General features: G+C 41.3%; 1 protein-coding gene across 1 annotated transcript; it reads right to left on the bottom strand.

Moving 5' to 3' along the window:
* Positions 1-16,339: 16,339 nt before the first annotated feature.
* Positions 16,340-17,789, bottom strand: LOC118364733 (reprimo-like protein). Its single transcript, XM_035746430.2, has one exon. The coding sequence runs from the start codon at positions 17,375-17,377 to the stop codon at positions 17,045-17,047; it is 333 nt and encodes a 110-aa protein (XP_035602323.1). The 5' UTR covers positions 17,378-17,789; the 3' UTR covers positions 16,340-17,044.
* Between the last annotated feature and the right edge of the window lie 1,118 nt (positions 17,790-18,907).

Raw genomic sequence — 18,907 nt, 5'->3', positions numbered from 1 at the left:
CCTTATGAAAAGTACCCCCCCCCAAGACCATTGTGATTCACTTTACTGAAAGAAAGATGCCAGTCCGTGTGTAAACACACAAATTCTCCCTATAACCCAGGGGTGTCAAACTAATTTTGCCCCAGGGGCCCCATTCAGTTTTCAATGAGGTCTGGGGACCGCACAAAACAATGTGTTATTTCCTCGTCGTCAAAATGTGCAAAAAATCTTCCTCTACCCATATTCCCTGACTGTCTGGCTTTAATTCGGGTGGTTATTAGCATGCTAGACACAGGCAAGAAACTGTGTACATGTAGGTCCGTTATAAGTTTCACACAGTTTTAGTCATTTTAAGTAACTCTAACCACCCGCGGGCCAAATTGGACCCCTCCGGCCCGCGCACCGTATGTTAGACACCCGCGCTATAACCCTTTTAGCTTGTTAGTGTGATTGTGCATCTGTTTATTTCTATCCTGCAGCATAGGGCTGACCTGGACATGCTCCTCAACTAAATACAGAAACAGAGATAAAAGATGGGTCATTACAGTCTCTGATGGCCCATTCCTCTTCATGGGAATTTGATTTGGCCACAGTGCCAAAGGGCTGCCTCTGCAGACAACGAGCGACGCAGTAATATAATGCTCAGTCCCAAACGTTCATATGGTTAGAGTGTCATTAGATCTATTCAATTCAGAATCCTACAGGTTTGGTAAATGAAGTCAAGAGGTCTGAACGTCAATATACGAGAGGGAGTCATAGACATAGTCAGTCCATTATTCCATTTTTTATAATGATGTTGAACTTCACTGCAAGCGTCAGTATTGTCAATTGCTTCATAAGAATCTGTATTTTAGAATACCTGCATTCCATATTGGTTCAGGTGTAACAGTGGAGACGAATGGCAAACTGAAGGCTGAGTTAGCTGGATGAATTTCCATAATAATTCCTTTCACATCCTGCAGTTTGAAGTCTCTTCAAATCCACCAAAAGCGCCTGTCTCATCAGTTGTTACCTGGTACACCTGGTGCATGCTGCTAAAAGATATGTCTTCCACATTTGTGTGAAGTGAATTCAGGGTCGGGGCTGGCTGATGGAGAGAAGAACAGCAGATGGAAAGCTGAGGAAGAAAGAAGCAGGAAGGAGGATGGTGAGGAGGGGGAAAGAGGAGAACATCAGGACATGCTGACAGCTAAGGAGCTTCAGGACTGTGCAGGTAAATAACATTTCACCCTGGAGCTGAAGGTTCATATTTGACAGCATGCCATTATAATGCACATACAATTAACTACCATCACCATTGACTTGCATTCAACAGGCCAATCCTTCCCCTCTTACTGTACTATAGTAAGAATATTTATGTTTGTGAAAATGTGACACAGTGGAAGAGTACCTGTGTTTGTTTATTGACTGTTTTATTGGCTGAATATGCATTATGCTTGTGGGTGTTTCTTGAGAAGAAGACCGGCATCAAAATGGCTACCAGCCTTACAATATGGCTAACACTAGGGTTGCAAAGGGTGAGAAACTTTCTGGGAAATTTTCCTTGGGAAGTTAATCCCTGGAATTTGGAGAAGTTTCTTAAATTACATTTTTAAAATGTTGCTAATAACAGTGAACCTTTTTTTTATGGGATACACAGAAAGCAGTTATAGGTCCTGTGGCATATTTTGGTTAGACTATCCCCAATTGAATGGAATTGCTCTGCATGTACAGTGCATTCTTCCATCACATGTGCAGCTGATTCTCAAGATCTTGCACACTAATGAGATGCTATTGAGCCCACACTACTACACTGTCTGAGCCAAGGACTACATGCTGTCTGGTAAGTTTTGATTAAAATTCTGGGTGGGGTGAATATATTGTATACGACAATCATGATTTTTTGTTAACTAGTAAATAGTAGCCTACAACAAAGTGTTTTAAAATCATTTCTAACTTGTTTACAATTTCTGATAGTTAGTTTCTCCTACCATGTGTGTTTTAGCTTGCTTGAGCCTGCTAACTGAGGAGTGTTAATTCACCTGTTTCCATACATGTTTCATTTAAAAACATTTATCTTACAAAGCAGTTGTTTAATCTAACTGCTGAACTATTTATCTGTACATGGAATTGTATTAAAAAAATCTAAATCTTTACAGGATACTGTCACGGGAACTATCTGATGTGTGGAGACATTTCACTGCAGCTAATGTAGAAGGAAAGCTGTACATTTGCCAGTATTGTGCCAAATCATATGTGAAGAATGCAACAAAGATGCAGAATCATCTGGCCAAGTGCATAAAGTTCCCTCAGCGCTCACAACGAGCAACCTCTGACAAAAGTCCCTCTACTTCTATTCAAGGTGAAAATGATGTTTGAGACACATTATCGATAGCAACAGCTCATGGTCCTCCTGGAATCAGACGTTTCTTTGACTCAATGGAGGAAAGTAGTCAGAGAAATGCTGATGAATGTCTTGCTCGAAATGGTTCACATCTGATACTCACAGGCAATGTGTATTAGAAGAGATTTTTGAATGTTCTTCACCCAGCATACACCCCTCCAACCAGACATGCTTAATCTACTCATTTTCTGGATGCAGAGTTCAGCAGAGTTCAAGTGAAGGTCAAGGAAATCATAGAGAAAGTAGACTGCATTCCAATCATCTCTGATGGGTGGTCGAATGTTCATGGGCAAGGAATAATTAACTTCATCATCTCCACCACTCAACCAGTATTCTACATGAGCACAGACACAAGGGTCAACAGATACACCGGTCTCTACATTGCAGATGAGCTGAAGGCAGTCATCAATAACCTTGGACCACAGCAGGTATTTGCACTGGTGACAGACAATGCTGCGAACATGAAGGCTACTTGGTCTAAAGTGGAGGAGTCCTACCCTCACATCACACCCATTGGCTGTGCTGCTCATGCATTGAATCTGCTCCTCAAAGACATAATGGCACTGAAAACAATGGATACACTCTACAAGACTGCCAAGGAAATGGTTAGGTATGTGAAGGGTCATCAAGTTATAGCAGCAATCTACCTCACCAAGCAAAGTGAGAAGAATAAGAGCACCACATTGAAGCTGCCCAGCAACACCTGTTTGGGTGGTGTTGTTATCATGTTTGACAGTCTCCTGGAGTCTCTCCAAGAAATGTCCATATCACATTTTTAAAGAAAAGCACATTTTTTTGTCCATTAAAATAACATAAAATTGATCCGAAGTACAGTGTAGACATTGATAATGTTGTAAATGTCACACCCTGATCTGTGTCACCTGTCCTTGTGCTTGGCCTAGAAAGCCAGCATCCCGGAGTAGTCTCTTCACTGTTGATGTTGAGACTGGTGTTTTGCGGGTGCTATTTAATGAAGCTGCCAGTTGAGGACTTGTGAGGCGTCTGTTTCTGAAACTCGACACTGTAATGTACTTGTCCTCTGGCTCAGTTGTGCACCGGGGCTTCCCACTGCTCTTTCTATTCTGGTTAGAGCCAGTTTGTGCTGTTCTGTGAAGTAGTAGTAGTACACAGCATTGTACGAGATCTTCAGTTTCTTGGCAATTTCTCGCATCGAATAGCCTTCCTTTCTCAGAACAAGATTAGACTGACGAGTTTCAGAAGAAAGTTTTGTTTCTGGCCATTTTCAGCCTGTAATCGAACCCACAAATGCTGATGCTCCAGATACTCAACTAGTCTAAAGAAGGCCAGTTGTATTGCTTCTTTAATCATAACAACAGTTTTCAGCTGTGCTAACATAATTGCAAAATGGTTTTCTAATGATCAACTAGCCTTTTAAAATGATAAACTTGGATTAGCTAACACAACGTATCATTGGAACACATGTAGATATTCCATTTTAAAAAATCTGCCGTTTCCAGCTACAATAGTCATTAACAACATTAACAATGTCTTCATTGTATTTCTGATCATTTTGATGTTATTTTAATGGACAAAAAAATTGCTTTTTTTTTCAAAAACAAGGACATTTATAAGTGACCCCAAACATTTGAACTGTAGTGCATTTTGGGAGAGAGTGGTAAGCAGCCTGAAACTCCTGAAACCTATAGCAGTAGCCATTTCACGGATTGAGGGAAACAATGCCATCCTGTCTGATGTTTAGACTATGCTTGCATACTGCCCTGCCCACTTGCTCCAACCAGAGGAAACTGCAGTTCTGAAATACAGTTGAAGTCAGAAGTTTACATACACTTAGATTGGTGTCATTAAAACTAGATTTTCAACCACTCCACAAATTCCTTGTTAACAAACTATCGTTTTGGCTAGTCGGTTAGGGCATCTACTTTGTGCTTGACACAAGTAATTTTTCCAACAATTGTTTACAGACAGATTATTTCACTTATAGTTCACAATTTCAGTGGGTCAGAAGTTTACATAAAATAGGTTGACTGTGCCTTTAAACAGCTTGGAAAATTCCAGAAAGTGATGTTATGGCTTTAGAAGCTGCTGATAGGCTAATTGACATAATTTGAGTCAATTGGAGGTGTACCTGTGGATGTATTTTGAGGCCTACCTTCAAACTTGGTGCCTCTTTGGTTGACATCATGGGAAAATCAAAAGAAATCAGCGAAGACCTCAGAAAAACAATTGTAGACCTCCACAAGTCTGGTTCATCCTTGGGAGCAATTTCCAAACGCCTGAAGGTACCATGTTCATCTGTACAAACAATAGTACCAAAGTATAAACACCATGGGACAATGCAGGGGACGTCATACCGCTCAGGAAGGAGACGCCTTCTTTCTCTTAGAGATGAACGTACTTTGGTGTGAAAGTGCAAATCAATCCCAGGACAACCACACGGGACCTTGTGAAGATGCTGGAGGAAACGGGTACAAAATGTATCTATATCCACAGTAAAACGAGTCCTATATCGACATAACCTGAAAGGTCCCTCAGCAACGGAAGAAGCTTCTGCTCTAAAACCGCCATAAAAAAAGCCAGACTACAGTTTGCAACTGCACATGGAGACAAAGATCGTACTTTTTGGAGAAATGTCCTCTGGTCTGATGAAACAAAAATAGAACTGTTTGGCCATAATGACCACCGTTATGTTTGGAGGAAAAGGGGGAGGCTTGCAAGCCAGAGAACACCATGAAGCACGGGAGTGGCAGCATCATGTTGTGGGGGTGCTTTGCTGCAGGAGGGACTAGTGCACCTCACAAAATAGATGGCATCATGAGGAAGGAAAATTATGTGGATATATTGAAGCAACATCTCAAGACATCCGTCAGGAAGTTAAAGCTTAGTCACAAATGTCTTCCAAATGGACAATGACCCCAAGCATACTTCCAAAGTTGTGGAAAAATGTCTTAAGGACAACAAAGTCAAGGTATTGGAGTGGCCATCACAAAGCCCTGACCTCAATCCTACAGAACATTTGTGGGCAGAACTGACAAAGTGTGTGCAAGCAAAGAGGCCTACAAACCGGACTCCGTAACACCAGCTCTGTCAGGAGGAATGGGCCAAAAAAAAGTATTATGGGGAGCTTGTGGAAGGCTACTCGAAACATTTGACCCAAGTTAACCTCTCTTGGATATTCGGGACGGTAGCGTCCCACCTCAACAACAGCCAGTGAAAGTGCAGGGCGCCAAATTCAAAACAACAGAAATCTCATAATTGAAATTTCTCAAGCATACAAGTATTTTACACCATTTTAAAGATACATTTCTCGTTAATCTAGCCACAGTGTCTGATTTTAAATAGGCTTTAAGGCGAAAGCACACCAAACATTTATGTTAGGTAAGCACCTAGTCACAGAAAAACACAACCATTTTTCCACCCAAAGAGAGGAGTCACGAAAAGTAGAAATAGAGATAAAATTAATCACTAACCTTTGACGATCTTCATCAGATGACACTCATAGGACATGTTACACAATACATGTATGTTTTTTTCAGATAAAGTTCATATGTATACCCAAAAATCTGAGTTTACATTGTAGTGTTATGTTCAGTAGTTCCAAAACATCCAGAGATTTTGCAGAGAGCCACAACAATTTACAGAAATACTCGTAATAAACATTGCAAAAGATACAAGTGTTATACATGGAACTTTTGATAAACTTCTCCTTAATGCAACCACTGTCAGATTTTTAAAAAAGCTTTACCGAAAAAGCACACCATGTAATAATCTGAGAACAGCACTCAGACAACAAAACAGCCAAACAGATATCCGCCATGTTGTGCAGTCAACAGAAGTCAGAAATAGCATTATAAATATTCACTTACCTTTGATGATCTTCATCAGAATGCACTCCCAGGAATCCCAGTTCCACAATAAATGTTTGATTTGTTTGATTAAGTCCATCATTTATGTCCAAATACCTCCTTTTTGTTCACGCTTTTAGTACATAATCCAAACTCACGACGTGCAAGTCCAAGCGAAAGTTCAGACGAAAGTTATATTACAGTTCGTAGAAACATGTCATACGAAGTATAGAATCAATCTGTGGGATGTTTTTATCATAAATCTTCAATAATGTTCCAACCGGATAATTCCTTTGTCTGTAGAATTGCAATGGAACGCAAGGTAACTCTCACATGAACGTGCGTGGTCAGCTCATGGCACTCTGCCAGAGCCCTGACTCAATCCCCTCTCATTTGCCCCCAACTCACAGTAGAAGCTTGAAACAAGGTTCTAAAGACTGTTGACATCTCGTGGAAGCCTCAGGAAGTGCAATATAACCCCATAGACACTGTGTATTTGATAGACAATGAGTTGAACAACTACAAACCTCAGATTTCCCACTTCCTGGTTGGATTTTTTCTCAGGTTTTTGCCTGCCATGTGAGTTCTGTTATACTCACAGACATCATTAAAACAGTTTTAGAAACGTCAGAGTGTTTTCTATCCAAATATACTACTAATATGCATATATTAGCAACTGGCCCTGAGTAGCAGACAATTTACTCAGGGCACCTTATTCATCCAAGCTACTCAATACTGCCCCCCAGTCCCAAAGAAGTTAAACAATTTGAAGGCAATGCTACCAATACTAATTGAGTGTATGTAAACTTCTGACCCACTGGGAATGTGATGACAGGAATAAAAGCTGAAATAAATCATTCCTTTTACTATTATTTTGACATTTCACATTCTTAAAATAAAGTGGTGATCCTAACTGACCTAAGACAGGGGATTTTTACTAGGATTAAATGTCAAGAATTGTGAAAATGTATTTGGCTAAGGTGTATGTAAACTTCCGACTTCAACTGTACATCAAAAAGCGTGAAGACTTCTGCCTGAAGCCCATTCACTCCGCAGCGTACGATGGACTTCAAGTATGCTGGCAAGAGCATCCTGTCTGGTGCAGAGATCAACAAAGCCTATGGTGTCATCATTACCTTATCCAGGCCAAGGTGGCGAGACGAGGGCAAGGTTCTTGGCAGTCTGGTGAAGTACACTTCCAAGGAAGGGCTTTGGGATGGAGATGCAATATGGCAAATGTGCCAACATATCTCATCAGCCACCTGGTGTAAGGGACTTTGTGGATCTGAGGCTCTTTCCCCTGTTGTCCCCATCATCCTCCAAATCCCACCAACATCAGTCGCCTCAGAGGGCAACTGGTCCTTGTTTGGGAACACACACACACCAATGCACGCAACAGGCTGACCAATACAAGGGTTGAAGAATTGGTGGCCATCCTGGCAAATTTTTGGCTTTTTGAGCCTGACAACGAGCCATCCTCAACAAGGTTGGAAAGTGACAGTGAAGATGAGGCCTCAGAGTCTGATGTTCAAGAGGTGGACATTGAGGAGGTCCAGGGAGAAGACATGGAAGTCTGACAGGAAGACAACCAAAGCTTTAGTTTCTAGACTATCATTTTACAGATGTATATTGAACAAGTTTTTGGGAGATGTGATGGATCATTGTGGATCATTCAATATTCCCTTTCTTTTGTTGTTCAGTGAAATCATCCCATGTGAAGAGTCAACTCATTTAATAAATTCTTTCTATTGGAAGGATTTAATCATTTGCAATTATGTCTACCTATGTTAAAAGGTAAAAGGTTTATGTTTCTGTCTCCACATGATATAGTAAATATCTACATTTAAATGGTATTAATATTAAATCGGCATGTATTTCCATTAATTCACATATATTCCCGTTAATTCCCACAAAGTTTCCACCTCTGAATATTCCCCAAAATGTGCAATCCTAGCTACCAGCCTCAGAAAATGGCTGAATAGGAATGCATCTCCATCTATCTGAGAAGTATCAGAAAGGAGGATGCAGGGGGGAGAGATGGAATAGTAAAACCCCTTTTCTGTGTCGCTATTGTCTAGTGTCACTGCTATGCCTCCATTCTCTCTGTCTCCATTCTCTACAGCACGTCCCATTAGAAATGACTTGAATTGGGTTGAGAAAGGCCACTTAAATTCTAGTAAGCCTGGTGCCGGCACAGAAATTGTGTCTATTGTGGATTGCTTTCCCCCAAGATACAAGGAGAATAGCTACTTGTTTTTTGTAAAAGGTTGGACTCAACTCTCCCTGACAAATTTGTATTTTGTATATTTCTCAAATACTCAATCATTCCCAGACAGAACATATTCGGCAGCACTAGAAACCAATGTAATACAGTGCCTTGCGAAAGTATTCGGCCCCCTTGAACTTTGCGACCTTTTGCCACATTTCAGGCTTCAAACATAAAGATATAAAACTGTATTTGTTTGTGAAGATTCAACAACAAGTGGGACACAATCATGAAGTGGAACGACATTTATTGGATATTTCAAACTTTTTTAACAAATCAAAAACTGAAAAATTGGGCGTGCAAAATTATTCAGCCCCTTTACTTTCAGTGCAGCAAACTCTCTCCAGAAGTTCAGTGAGGATCTCTGAATGATCCAATGTTGACCTAAATGACTAATGATGATAAATACAATCCACCTGTGTGTAATCAAGTCTCCGTATAAATGCACCTGCACTGTGATAGTCTCAGAGGTCTGTTAAAAGCGCAGAGAGCATCATGAAGAACAAGGAACACACCAGGCAGGTCCGAGATACTGTTGTGAAGAAGTTTAAAGCCGGATTTGGATACAAAAATATTTCCCAAGCTTTAAACATCCCAAGGAGCACTGTGCAAGCGATAATATTGAAATGGAAGGAGTATCAGACCACTGCAAATCTACCAAGACCTGGCCGTCCCTCTAAACTTTCAGCTCATACAAGGAGAAGACTGATCAGAGATGCAGCTTAGAGGTCCATGATCACTCTGGATGAACTGCAGAGATCTACAGCTGAGGTGGGAGACTCTGTCCATAGGACAACAATCAGTCGTATTTTGCACAAATCTGGCCTTTATGGAAGAGTGGCAAGAAGAAAGCCATTTCTTAAAGATATCCATAAAAAGTGTAGTTTAAAGTTTGCCACAAGCCACCTGGGAGACACACCAAACATGTGGAAGAAGGTGCTCTGGTCAGATGAAACCAAAATTGAACTTTTTGGCAACAATGCAAAACGTTATGTTTGGCGTAAAAGCAACACAGCTCATCACCCTGAACACACCATCCCCACTGTCAAACATGGTGGTGGCAGCATCATGGTTTGGGCCTGCTTTTCTTCAGCAGGGCAGGGAAGATGGTTAAAATTGATGGGAAGATGGATGGAGCCAAATACAGGACCATTCTGGAAGAAAACCTGATGGAGTCTGCAAAAGACCTGAGACTGGGACGGAGATTTGTCTTCCAACAAGACAATGATCCAAAACATAAAGCAAAATCTACAATGGAATGGTTCAAAAATAAACATATCCAGGTGTTAGAATGGCCAAGTCAAAGTCCAGACCTGAATCCAATCGAGAATCTGTGGAAAGAACTGAAAACTGCTGTTCACAAATGCTCTCCATCCAACCTCACTGAGCTCGAGCTGTTTTGCAAGGAGGAATGGGAAAATATGTCAGTCTCTCGATGTGCAAAACTGATAGAGACATACCCCAAGCGACTTACAGCTGTAATCGCAGCAAAAGGTGGCGCTACAAAGTATTAACTTAAGGGGGCTGAATAATTTTGCACGCCAAATTTTTCAGTTTTTGATTTGTTAAAAAAGTTTGAAATATCCAATAAATGTCGTTCCACTTCATGATTGTGTCCCACTTGTTGTTGATTCTTCACAGAAAAATACAGTTTTATATCTTTATGTTTGAAGCCTGAAATGTGGCAAAAGGTTGCAAAGTTCAAGGGGGCCGAATACTTTCGCAAGGCACTGTATGTGAAAGTTTCATTCGAGACAAAGTTTCTATGCTGGTGAATAATTTAATGCATTATTCCACTAAGTGTTAAATACCAACCGTGACTTAATCACCATTATTTCTGTCATGTTTCCAGTCCTGGTGTAGCGTTCATTATATCCACTGATGGTTTCTGTTGTTAAAGGTCACCCCTGACGTTGCCTGACAAGCTAATATAGCTCTATGGAGCGCTCAGAGCAGTGTACCAGAGTAATAAAGGTCCACATTCTCCACAAAGGGGAAGGGTTAACGTCCGTCAGTCTAGCACTGAATGAGTGCATGAGAAACAGCCCCTGCAACAATACAGTGTACTTACTGTGTGTTCACACAGCATAGCGATCCAATGATCTGGATGCCTCTCAATCTTCCCCATCCACCGTTTTGAAACAATCATCCCCAAACTCTCCCACACCAGTCCTCGCCATATCATTTGCATTTTAATTTATCTTTGTCACACAATCAATCAATCCTTCAAAGTGGAATTAGCATAATTAGGCATGGCATTCCTTTTAATCTTCAGTCTTCATTAAGGGACTTCAGATATGACAGTTCCAATTAGGTCCCATTGTTTCCATGATCCATCAGTGAGTGTTGTAGCTAAGCATTTTCCTTTTTTTCACATCTAAGAGTGTTTTCCTGTTATTGTCATCTTCCCTGCTATAACTAGTGGTTCATGATAGATGTTGTTTTTCCTCCGACACAACAGTGTGCTGGACTCTCACCCTCTCACCCCCTCCTCCCTCCCTCCCGCCCTCCCTCCCTCACCCAGGCAGTCTGGGGTCTCATGTAATTTAGTTAAGTTTAGTGAACTGTGTTTTCTTCTAAATATAGAGCAGCACGTTGTTCTCTCTCAATCAGCATTCACCTACAGATCATGACTGTATCTCAGAACACTACAGTGTGTTTGTTCTCCAGAATGGCCATGCAGAAATATCTAGATTCATAATCGTTAATGTGCCTTATAACCAGAGATTAGCCAGTGATCAAAGAATGGTCATATCTACAGCAAAGGGCTTCAAGTTTCATGGGCTTCAAATCTAAATCTAAGGGTTTTTGTAGTCTCCATGTCAACGGGTCCACATTCTCAGAACGTTGTGATGTGTTGTTTTCTTTCACTTCTTTTGATTAAATGGACTTCAGCCTGAGGGTATGTGGATGCCTCAGTGAGTGGACAAGGAGCTAGTGTGTGTGTGTGTGTGTGTGTGTGTGTGTGTGTGTGTGTGTGTGTGTGTGTGTGTGTGTGTGTGTGTGTGTGTGTGTGTGTGTGTGTGTGTGTGTGTGTGTGTGTGTGTGTGTGTGTGTGTGTGTGTGTGCTCATCCACCTCTTAGAGACTCAGCTCCCCTGACAAGTGATAAAATAATAATGAGAACATTTGTTGCTTCTGAGTAGGGAGTCAGAGAGGGAGAGAGAGTGAGAAAAGTAGAGGGGGTAGGGGAAAGCAGAGAGGAGAGCAGAGATAGGGATATGGGTGAGAGAGAGAGAGAGAGAGAGAGAGAGAGGCAAAGAAAGAGAGGAACATGGGGGATAGATTTTGACGTAGACTCTACCCGGTATGATTACCTTGAAATGCAAAGAAACTTCAAGGAAGATGGGGAAAATGGTGAAAAGTATGATGGAGCAAAAATAAGGAAGGGTTTTGGTGATGAGGGTGAACAGAGTGAGGTCTGCTTTAAGAGACGTGACAGCAGGTCGAGATAGAGAGAGGAAGGGAGAGAAAGAGAATGTGAAGGATAGCTGTCTGAAGGTGCCTCTCTCTCTCTCTCTCTCTCTCTCTCTCTCTCTCTCTCTCTCTCTCTCTCTCTCTCTCTCTCTCTCTCTCTCTCTCTCTCTCTCTCTCTCTCTCTCTCTCTCTCTCTCTCTCTCTCTCTCTCTCTCTCTCTCTCGCTCTCTCTCTCTCTCTCTCTCAGAGCATTGTTTAGATCCTGAGGGAAAGAGATTAATGTGGATGTCTTGAGGACAGAGATGTGTGCCTGGCTAAAACCAAAGCCCTTGGGTTCAAGGTTCCAGTTCTCTCTAGTCAAACCCTGCAATTGACTGACCCAGGGGACCGCAATGAACCCTTTCACCCCTCCTCAACCCCTGGGGTTCTATCTACTGGACCTTAAGGGCTTTGGTCCAGGCACTGTCTGTCCTCAAGACATCCACATTAATCTCTTTCCCTCAGGATCTAAACAATCAATTGCAGGGTTTGACTAGAGAGAACTGGTCAGAACCTGTGAACCCAATCCCTTGACAGTCCTTCAGTTCTCTTTCTCTCCCTTTCTCTCTATCTCAACCTGTGCTCACGTCTCTTAAAGCAGACAGTGTGAAGTGTTTTATTATTAGGTTTACAAGCGCTTATTCAGTTTAGAGTTTAGATTGTAGGCCTTGGACTGGGAGTACATGGTTAGCTGTTCACAATGTTAGCTGTTTACAATGTTAGTTGTTCACAATGTCAGCTGTTCACTACCCAGTATTCCTCATAACTTTGGAGGTTCATGAGCCACCCATACCGTGTGTGTGTGTGTGTGGTGTGTGTGTGTGTGTGGCAACCAAAGAGTCTCATGGACTGGAGCCTGCATTGAGAGAAGATGTAGCACCTTGCTGAGTGCTAAGAGTATTTGACCAGACTTGCAGGCATACCTCAGTCTGACTTTGAAGTCTGAACCATATAGGTTACTGTCCCACTGGGCACACCACATCATTTCAATGTGAAATTTGGGTAACATTTGGTGGAAATGTGGGTAATATTTTGTCTAGATATTAATCAATGGGATGTCAACCTTAATTCACCCACTCTAAAAGACAGCCGGCGATTTGTTGAAATTCGGATGTGTTAGCACTATGCTTTGAACCATCTAAAAGCACAACCAATTTACAATGGAAAAATAATATCAGATTTTTGGGTTAGTTGTCATCTAAATGTGTTATCACTTTACTTTCAATCTTTTTATATATTTTATTTCACCTTTATTTAACCAGGTAGGCTAGTTGAGAACAAGTTCTCATTTGCAACTGCGACCTGGCCAAGATAAAGCAAAGCAGTGTGACACAGACAACAACACAGAGTTACACTTGGAGTAAACAATAAACAAGCCAATAACACAAACAAGTCAATGACACAGTAGAGAAAAGAAAGTCTATATACAGTGTGTGCAAAAGGAATGAGGAGGTAGGCAATAAATAGGCCATAGGAGCGAATAATTACAATTTAGCAGATTAACACTGGAGTGATAAATGAGTGCAAAAGAGCAGAAAAGTAAATAAAATAAAAACAGTATAGGGATGAGGTAGGTAGATTGGGTGGGCTATTTACAGATGGACTATGTACAGCTGCAGTGGTCGGTTAGCTGCTCAGATAGTTCATGTTTAAAGTATCCAACTTCAGCGATTTTTGCAATTCGTTCCAGTCACTGGCAGCAGAGAACTGGACGGAAAGGTGGTCAAATGAGGTGTTGGCTTTGGGGATGATCAGTGAGATATACCTGCTGGAACATGTGCTACGGGTGGGTGTTGCTATCGTGACCAGTGAACTGAGATAAGGCGGAGCTTTACCTAGCATAAACTTATAGATGACCTGAAGCCAGTGGGTCTGGCGATGAATATGTAGCGAGGGCCAGCCGACTAGAGCATACAGGTCGCAGTGGTGGGTGGTATAAGGTGATTTGGTAACAAAACGGATGGCACTGTGATAAACTGCATCCAGTTTGCTGAGTAGAGTGTTGGAAGCTATTTTGTAGATGACATCGCCGAAGTCGAGGATCGGTAGGATAGTCAGTTTTACTAGGGTAAGTTTGGCGGTGTGAGTGAAGGAGGCTTTGTTGTGAAATAGAAAGCCGATTCTAGATTTGATTTTGGATTGGAGATGTTTAATATGAGTCTGGAAGGAGAGTTTACAGTCTAGCCAGACACCTAGGTATAAAAGCAGGAGATGTATATTTTGGGCCACAGACTTAGTCTGGCTTTAATTCCAGTTTGTCTAAAAATGTATAATTGATATGTTGGATTCATGTCTCCATTTCAACCAAAAATACAAGTTAAGGAATAGGACTAAATCAAATCAAACCGTTATATAAGATCCATTCATTATCCAACATATCAATTATTAATTTGTAGACAAAGTGGAATTAATGCCAAAACGTCCCTTTCTCACTGGAAGAGCGGGGATCGAGTGCCGCCTTAAACGATTATAAGTGCGCCTCGTCGGACTTCTGATAATAGTTCAGCAGCCTCTGCCACTCTTTCGGCGCAGTGCGGGTGAAGCACGCCTCTGTTTCATGTGGCGCACCAGAGCAGTTCTTCCACTTTCAGAAGACATGACAATGCATATTAACACATGTTAATTGCATGCAAATAAAGGTTGCTTCGCTACCACCACGGAAGCACAATCAGGGTCTCGGATTCGCAGGTGGAAGACTTCTGTGAGAGGTCGCTGTTATGCCTGAATTCGACCCAAAACCGACAAAAGGTTTCGCTGCAGTGTTGAGCTGAGAAACCAATCCGTACATCAAGCGAAGTTTATAACCGTGCCAGCCCGCTCTTAATTTCTACTCACTTCAACTCGTCATAAATTCGGCGCCTGGACGGTGCGTAAAATCAGTGGCACAGATGGAACTATCCAAGCTGAAGATACCTCTCCTTCAAACGTTGATATCTGGTTGCGATGACAACCAAACACAATTCAATATCCAGTTTGTCTACACATGAATAATGTATATGTTGGATTCACATCTCCATCTTAACCAAAAATCAAAGCTAATGCATAAGACTACATTTAATCTGGTCAAACTTTGAATGCGCTTTAAATAAAGTTTGATTTGATTTAGTGCTATGCTTTAACTTTGATTTTTGGTTGAGTTGGAGATGTGAATCCAACATATTAATGATTAACTTGAAGATTAAATTTGAAACCAACCAAAGCTTGAAACCGTAAGTCTATACTGTATGAATGGTCTATTTGTAGTTGAACCGCGGGATGAATTGAAACAACAGATGTTGATGGCTTGCAAATGCTATCTAGGAATAAATAGTATAATATTGATGATATATGACTTATAAAGTATGGTTACATTGTATTTGTTCTGTTTAAACCTACTCTTTGGACTGACTTTGATAACAACAGTGAATATATTTAGTTATTTAGATATCAATAATCCTTCTCGTGATAGCACATTGGTTGGTAGTAGTCAGTGACAAATATCAAAACTAGCAGAGCTTGGGTAAAACTCTGGATGGGAGACCAGTAGGAACTTATTGGATGGGCGACCAGTAGGAGCCCAGACTATTGTTTAGGTTTTTTTTTTTTTTTTTTTTTGATAGTGGATATAACATTGAAGATCTGACATTGTTTTAAAGGTACAAATTCAACATATTCTATACAAGGTTTGTCTATGTTGAAAATGGTTTACAATTATGACATAATCCTTCGGTTGAAATTCCATCCTCAAAACATGTTTACGTTGGTTACTTTTTTCAAATCCAATGTATTTTGCAGGTAGATCCACGTCACAATACATTTACAAATGACATTGAAACAACGTCGATTAAACCAGTTTCTGCCCAGTGGGATATGTCTCTACGTAACCTTGACTTTATTTGACTGCATGGATTTTGTAGCGAGATGGCCTCTATGGATCATACCCTCCGTGGAGTATCTCCACTTTATCGTCAGACAAGAAATTCACGAATTCATTTTGATAAAAGTCAAGGCATGAGTGCACAACATTTAATAGTCTTGAGTACTTGTTCACCTGTGCATTAAAACGGACTAGTCTTATAGCCAACAATATTAGATTTTACACAGTTATTTACGTGCGTAACTGTGCAAATGGTGAATAGTTTAGACTTGTCTATAAACCATTAATATGTATCCTTGTAATAGATTATTATAATTCTAATAGACTAATAACATTATCGTTATTATTATAATCGATGTTATTACTATCTTATATTATTATTGTTGTTGTTACTGTTATTGGTATCACAGTACAGTATAACATGCACAAGATCCTCGATCACATTTAAATGTAATTAATTTGTTTAATTTATACTGCATATTTATGCTGCTTTGTGCGATAGGCCTATGCCATACATGAATAAATCGAATCTACTGCAACAGGTAGTCTAGGTACATTATGTACATTGGATATCAATGAAGAGATACGACAACGTCACGTTTATTCGTAGCATGCTGCACTTTTCATTCAAGTTTCATCGTGGTACAAAAATCATGCAGCATCAGGTGCTTTCAAAAAGTGCAAAAACAGTAGGTCCAAATACCACCTTGTACGGTAGGCTACAGACCAAGCCGCGTGCATGCTGGAGCTGAACAAGAAAACACTATCTGAAGCAGTGATGGAGTTTGTTAAATATGCAAGATCCCAGCACCTTGAGTGTTTGCCTGACATGCTACTAAGAAACGGGACCAAGAAAAATATATTTTCAGAGAATTCCCACATCCAAAACATCCACAGACTACTGTAAGAACTGGAAAGAGAAAAAAACATAACATCTTCATGCGTAAAGTTGCTGACGAGTTAGTTTTGTTACTTGAACAATTATGAATTATCGACTTTTGCAAATAGAATTTGAGGTAACAACGTGTAAACACTTATATCACAAGAGACCATTACTTTGTTCAAGTTGACAGTCAAAAACAAAACCATATCCAACAGCCTATGCGTAAACAACGATGCATTCCTTGTCCTCCTTGAACTTTTGATGTGAGGAATTGTCCGCGATTGACTGCAATTGCAGTCTTTATTGGCAAACATATTTCGTAAGGAAATCAAACGCATTGCATATCAGCGTGCCGCCCAAAAGACAGCGTGGTGAGGCTATGGGTCCGTGGCGCGCTGCTACGGACCCAGTCCTATCATCCCCGGCGCCTCTACGTCTTTGGAAGGTCTCCGGTCCTTCACCATAAAGTTAATCATACTCTCTGATTTGATCATGAGGTTGCAGCCGAGGAAAAAGATACCAAACATGACCGTGAGCGACAGTACGCACAGGACGGCGATCTGTACGACGCGACTGATGAAGAGTTTCCGCTCGTCCGGAGGTAGCGCCAGCGAGCCGCCGTCACTGGTTGCCACGTCGGTCGCGTTGCAGCAGTTCGCCAGAGTACCAGCGAGGACTTGGCTCCTGTTGAATAGTACGCCCTGGGCTTGGTCGAAGAAGGAGCTGTTCATGTCTCCGTGGATGTCAATCTGACAGCGCTTGGCAGATATGGGCGCACGCGGTTCCACAGACACACACTCACGGCTAAAACCTGGCTCGCAGTTTCAAATTGCGTCATGTGACTGGGAAAACAAACCAAAGTAAAAACCAAATGAGAAATGTATAACCTTGTTTTAAATTCGATAATAGCAGCACGGCCAAAAGCTGATATGTCGGTGCGTGTCAGCGGAGAGAAACGATCCCAACCCTAACCAGATGCCTTATTCAGCATCATACTTGCGAGTCAAAGTAATAAACTGAACACAACTTCTACGTAGCTCGAACCTCTCAAGCGGGTCCCCTTGGACATCTCGAAGGAGGCGTAAATCTGTACGTAAGACTGCCCTGCATGCGCACATGTGCCCGCTTGAGTGCGCTTTCGTTCCAAGTCTCTCGTGCATTTTAAGGAGATGATGAGTTCCGCTCTCCATGAGGGGAGGTGGGCGGGCGGGTGCGGAGAGTAGACAATTGAACGATTTATGCAACCCTCTTCGACAGTCAGTGACAGGCAGTTATATGGAGTGTTATTATTACAATATGTAATCAAAGGCATAAGGAATGGTTATGGTCTGTCACCACCACTTAATTAAGAACTCCCATTAGATGATTTCTGATGGATGTAGAACGTGGCAATGCTTTGTAACCTTAATTACGGTAGATGAACGTATCAATCTCTACAACACAACATTCTCACATCCACTGCATAATAAAACGGGAGGCATAACAACAAAGGAGGGTTCTGAAAAGAACCCGAGGTACTGTACAGTTCAGTTCTGCACTCATCCTCCAAATGCCACCGTGACAGTACAACCTTGAGCACAGTCATAGAGAGACACATTTCTCCATCTCTCAACTTGAATTGAGAGATGGAGAAATGTAATCAAGTTGATCAATCTGGGCAAACTTTTCAGCAGAGAAGTCTATTTCCACTCCTCCTCTCTCTCCATACTTTCCCCGTGTGTGTAGACGCCAGTGCTATTTTCGCTGAGATTAACTTGCTGGGTAGAAGCCTCTCTCGGTTTTATTAACATGCCTTATTCAAATATCAGTTTCTCTCTCAAGTCAACAGTCAAGCTATTTCAGCCAAACCCCTGACGAAAAGTAAGATCTCTGCGGCACTATACGGCACTGTACTATTCGTACTGTAGCCTATACCTATCAACCTATACCTGTCAACCTATACCTGTCAACCTATACCTGTCAACGAGATGCGCAGGTTTAGATGCTCTGACAAATTGAAAGCAACCATAATCACCACCATCTACATGCAGATTGAAGATTGGGTATTAGAGCTTATTGCCTTTGCCTCCTATGGACTTATCAACCTTGCCTTTTGTATTGAAAACCGTATATGTGCCCTAGTGATAGGCTATATGATTGGCTATACATATTCTAGTTACTGAAAGAGTATCCAAGGCTCACATTATGCATATCTTCAGTGGTTTGTAAGGACTTTTTCCCTTCCCAATTTGGCTTTCGGTGTTGAGCTCCTGTCAAGATAG

The sequence above is a fragment of the Oncorhynchus keta genome, chromosome 32 (assembly GCF_023373465.1).
Source record: "Oncorhynchus keta strain PuntledgeMale-10-30-2019 chromosome 32, Oket_V2, whole genome shotgun sequence".
Taxonomy (NCBI): Eukaryota; Metazoa; Chordata; class Actinopteri; order Salmoniformes; family Salmonidae; genus Oncorhynchus; species Oncorhynchus keta.
The sequence above is the reverse complement of the archived record's forward strand: the minus strand, read 5'-3'. Positions and strand labels throughout refer to the sequence as shown.

Coding starts and splice junctions, on each gene's coding strand:
- LOC118364733 (XM_035746430.2), bottom strand. CDS start 17,377: ATGAACAGCTCCTTCTTCGACCAAGCCCAGGGCGTACTATTCAACAGG.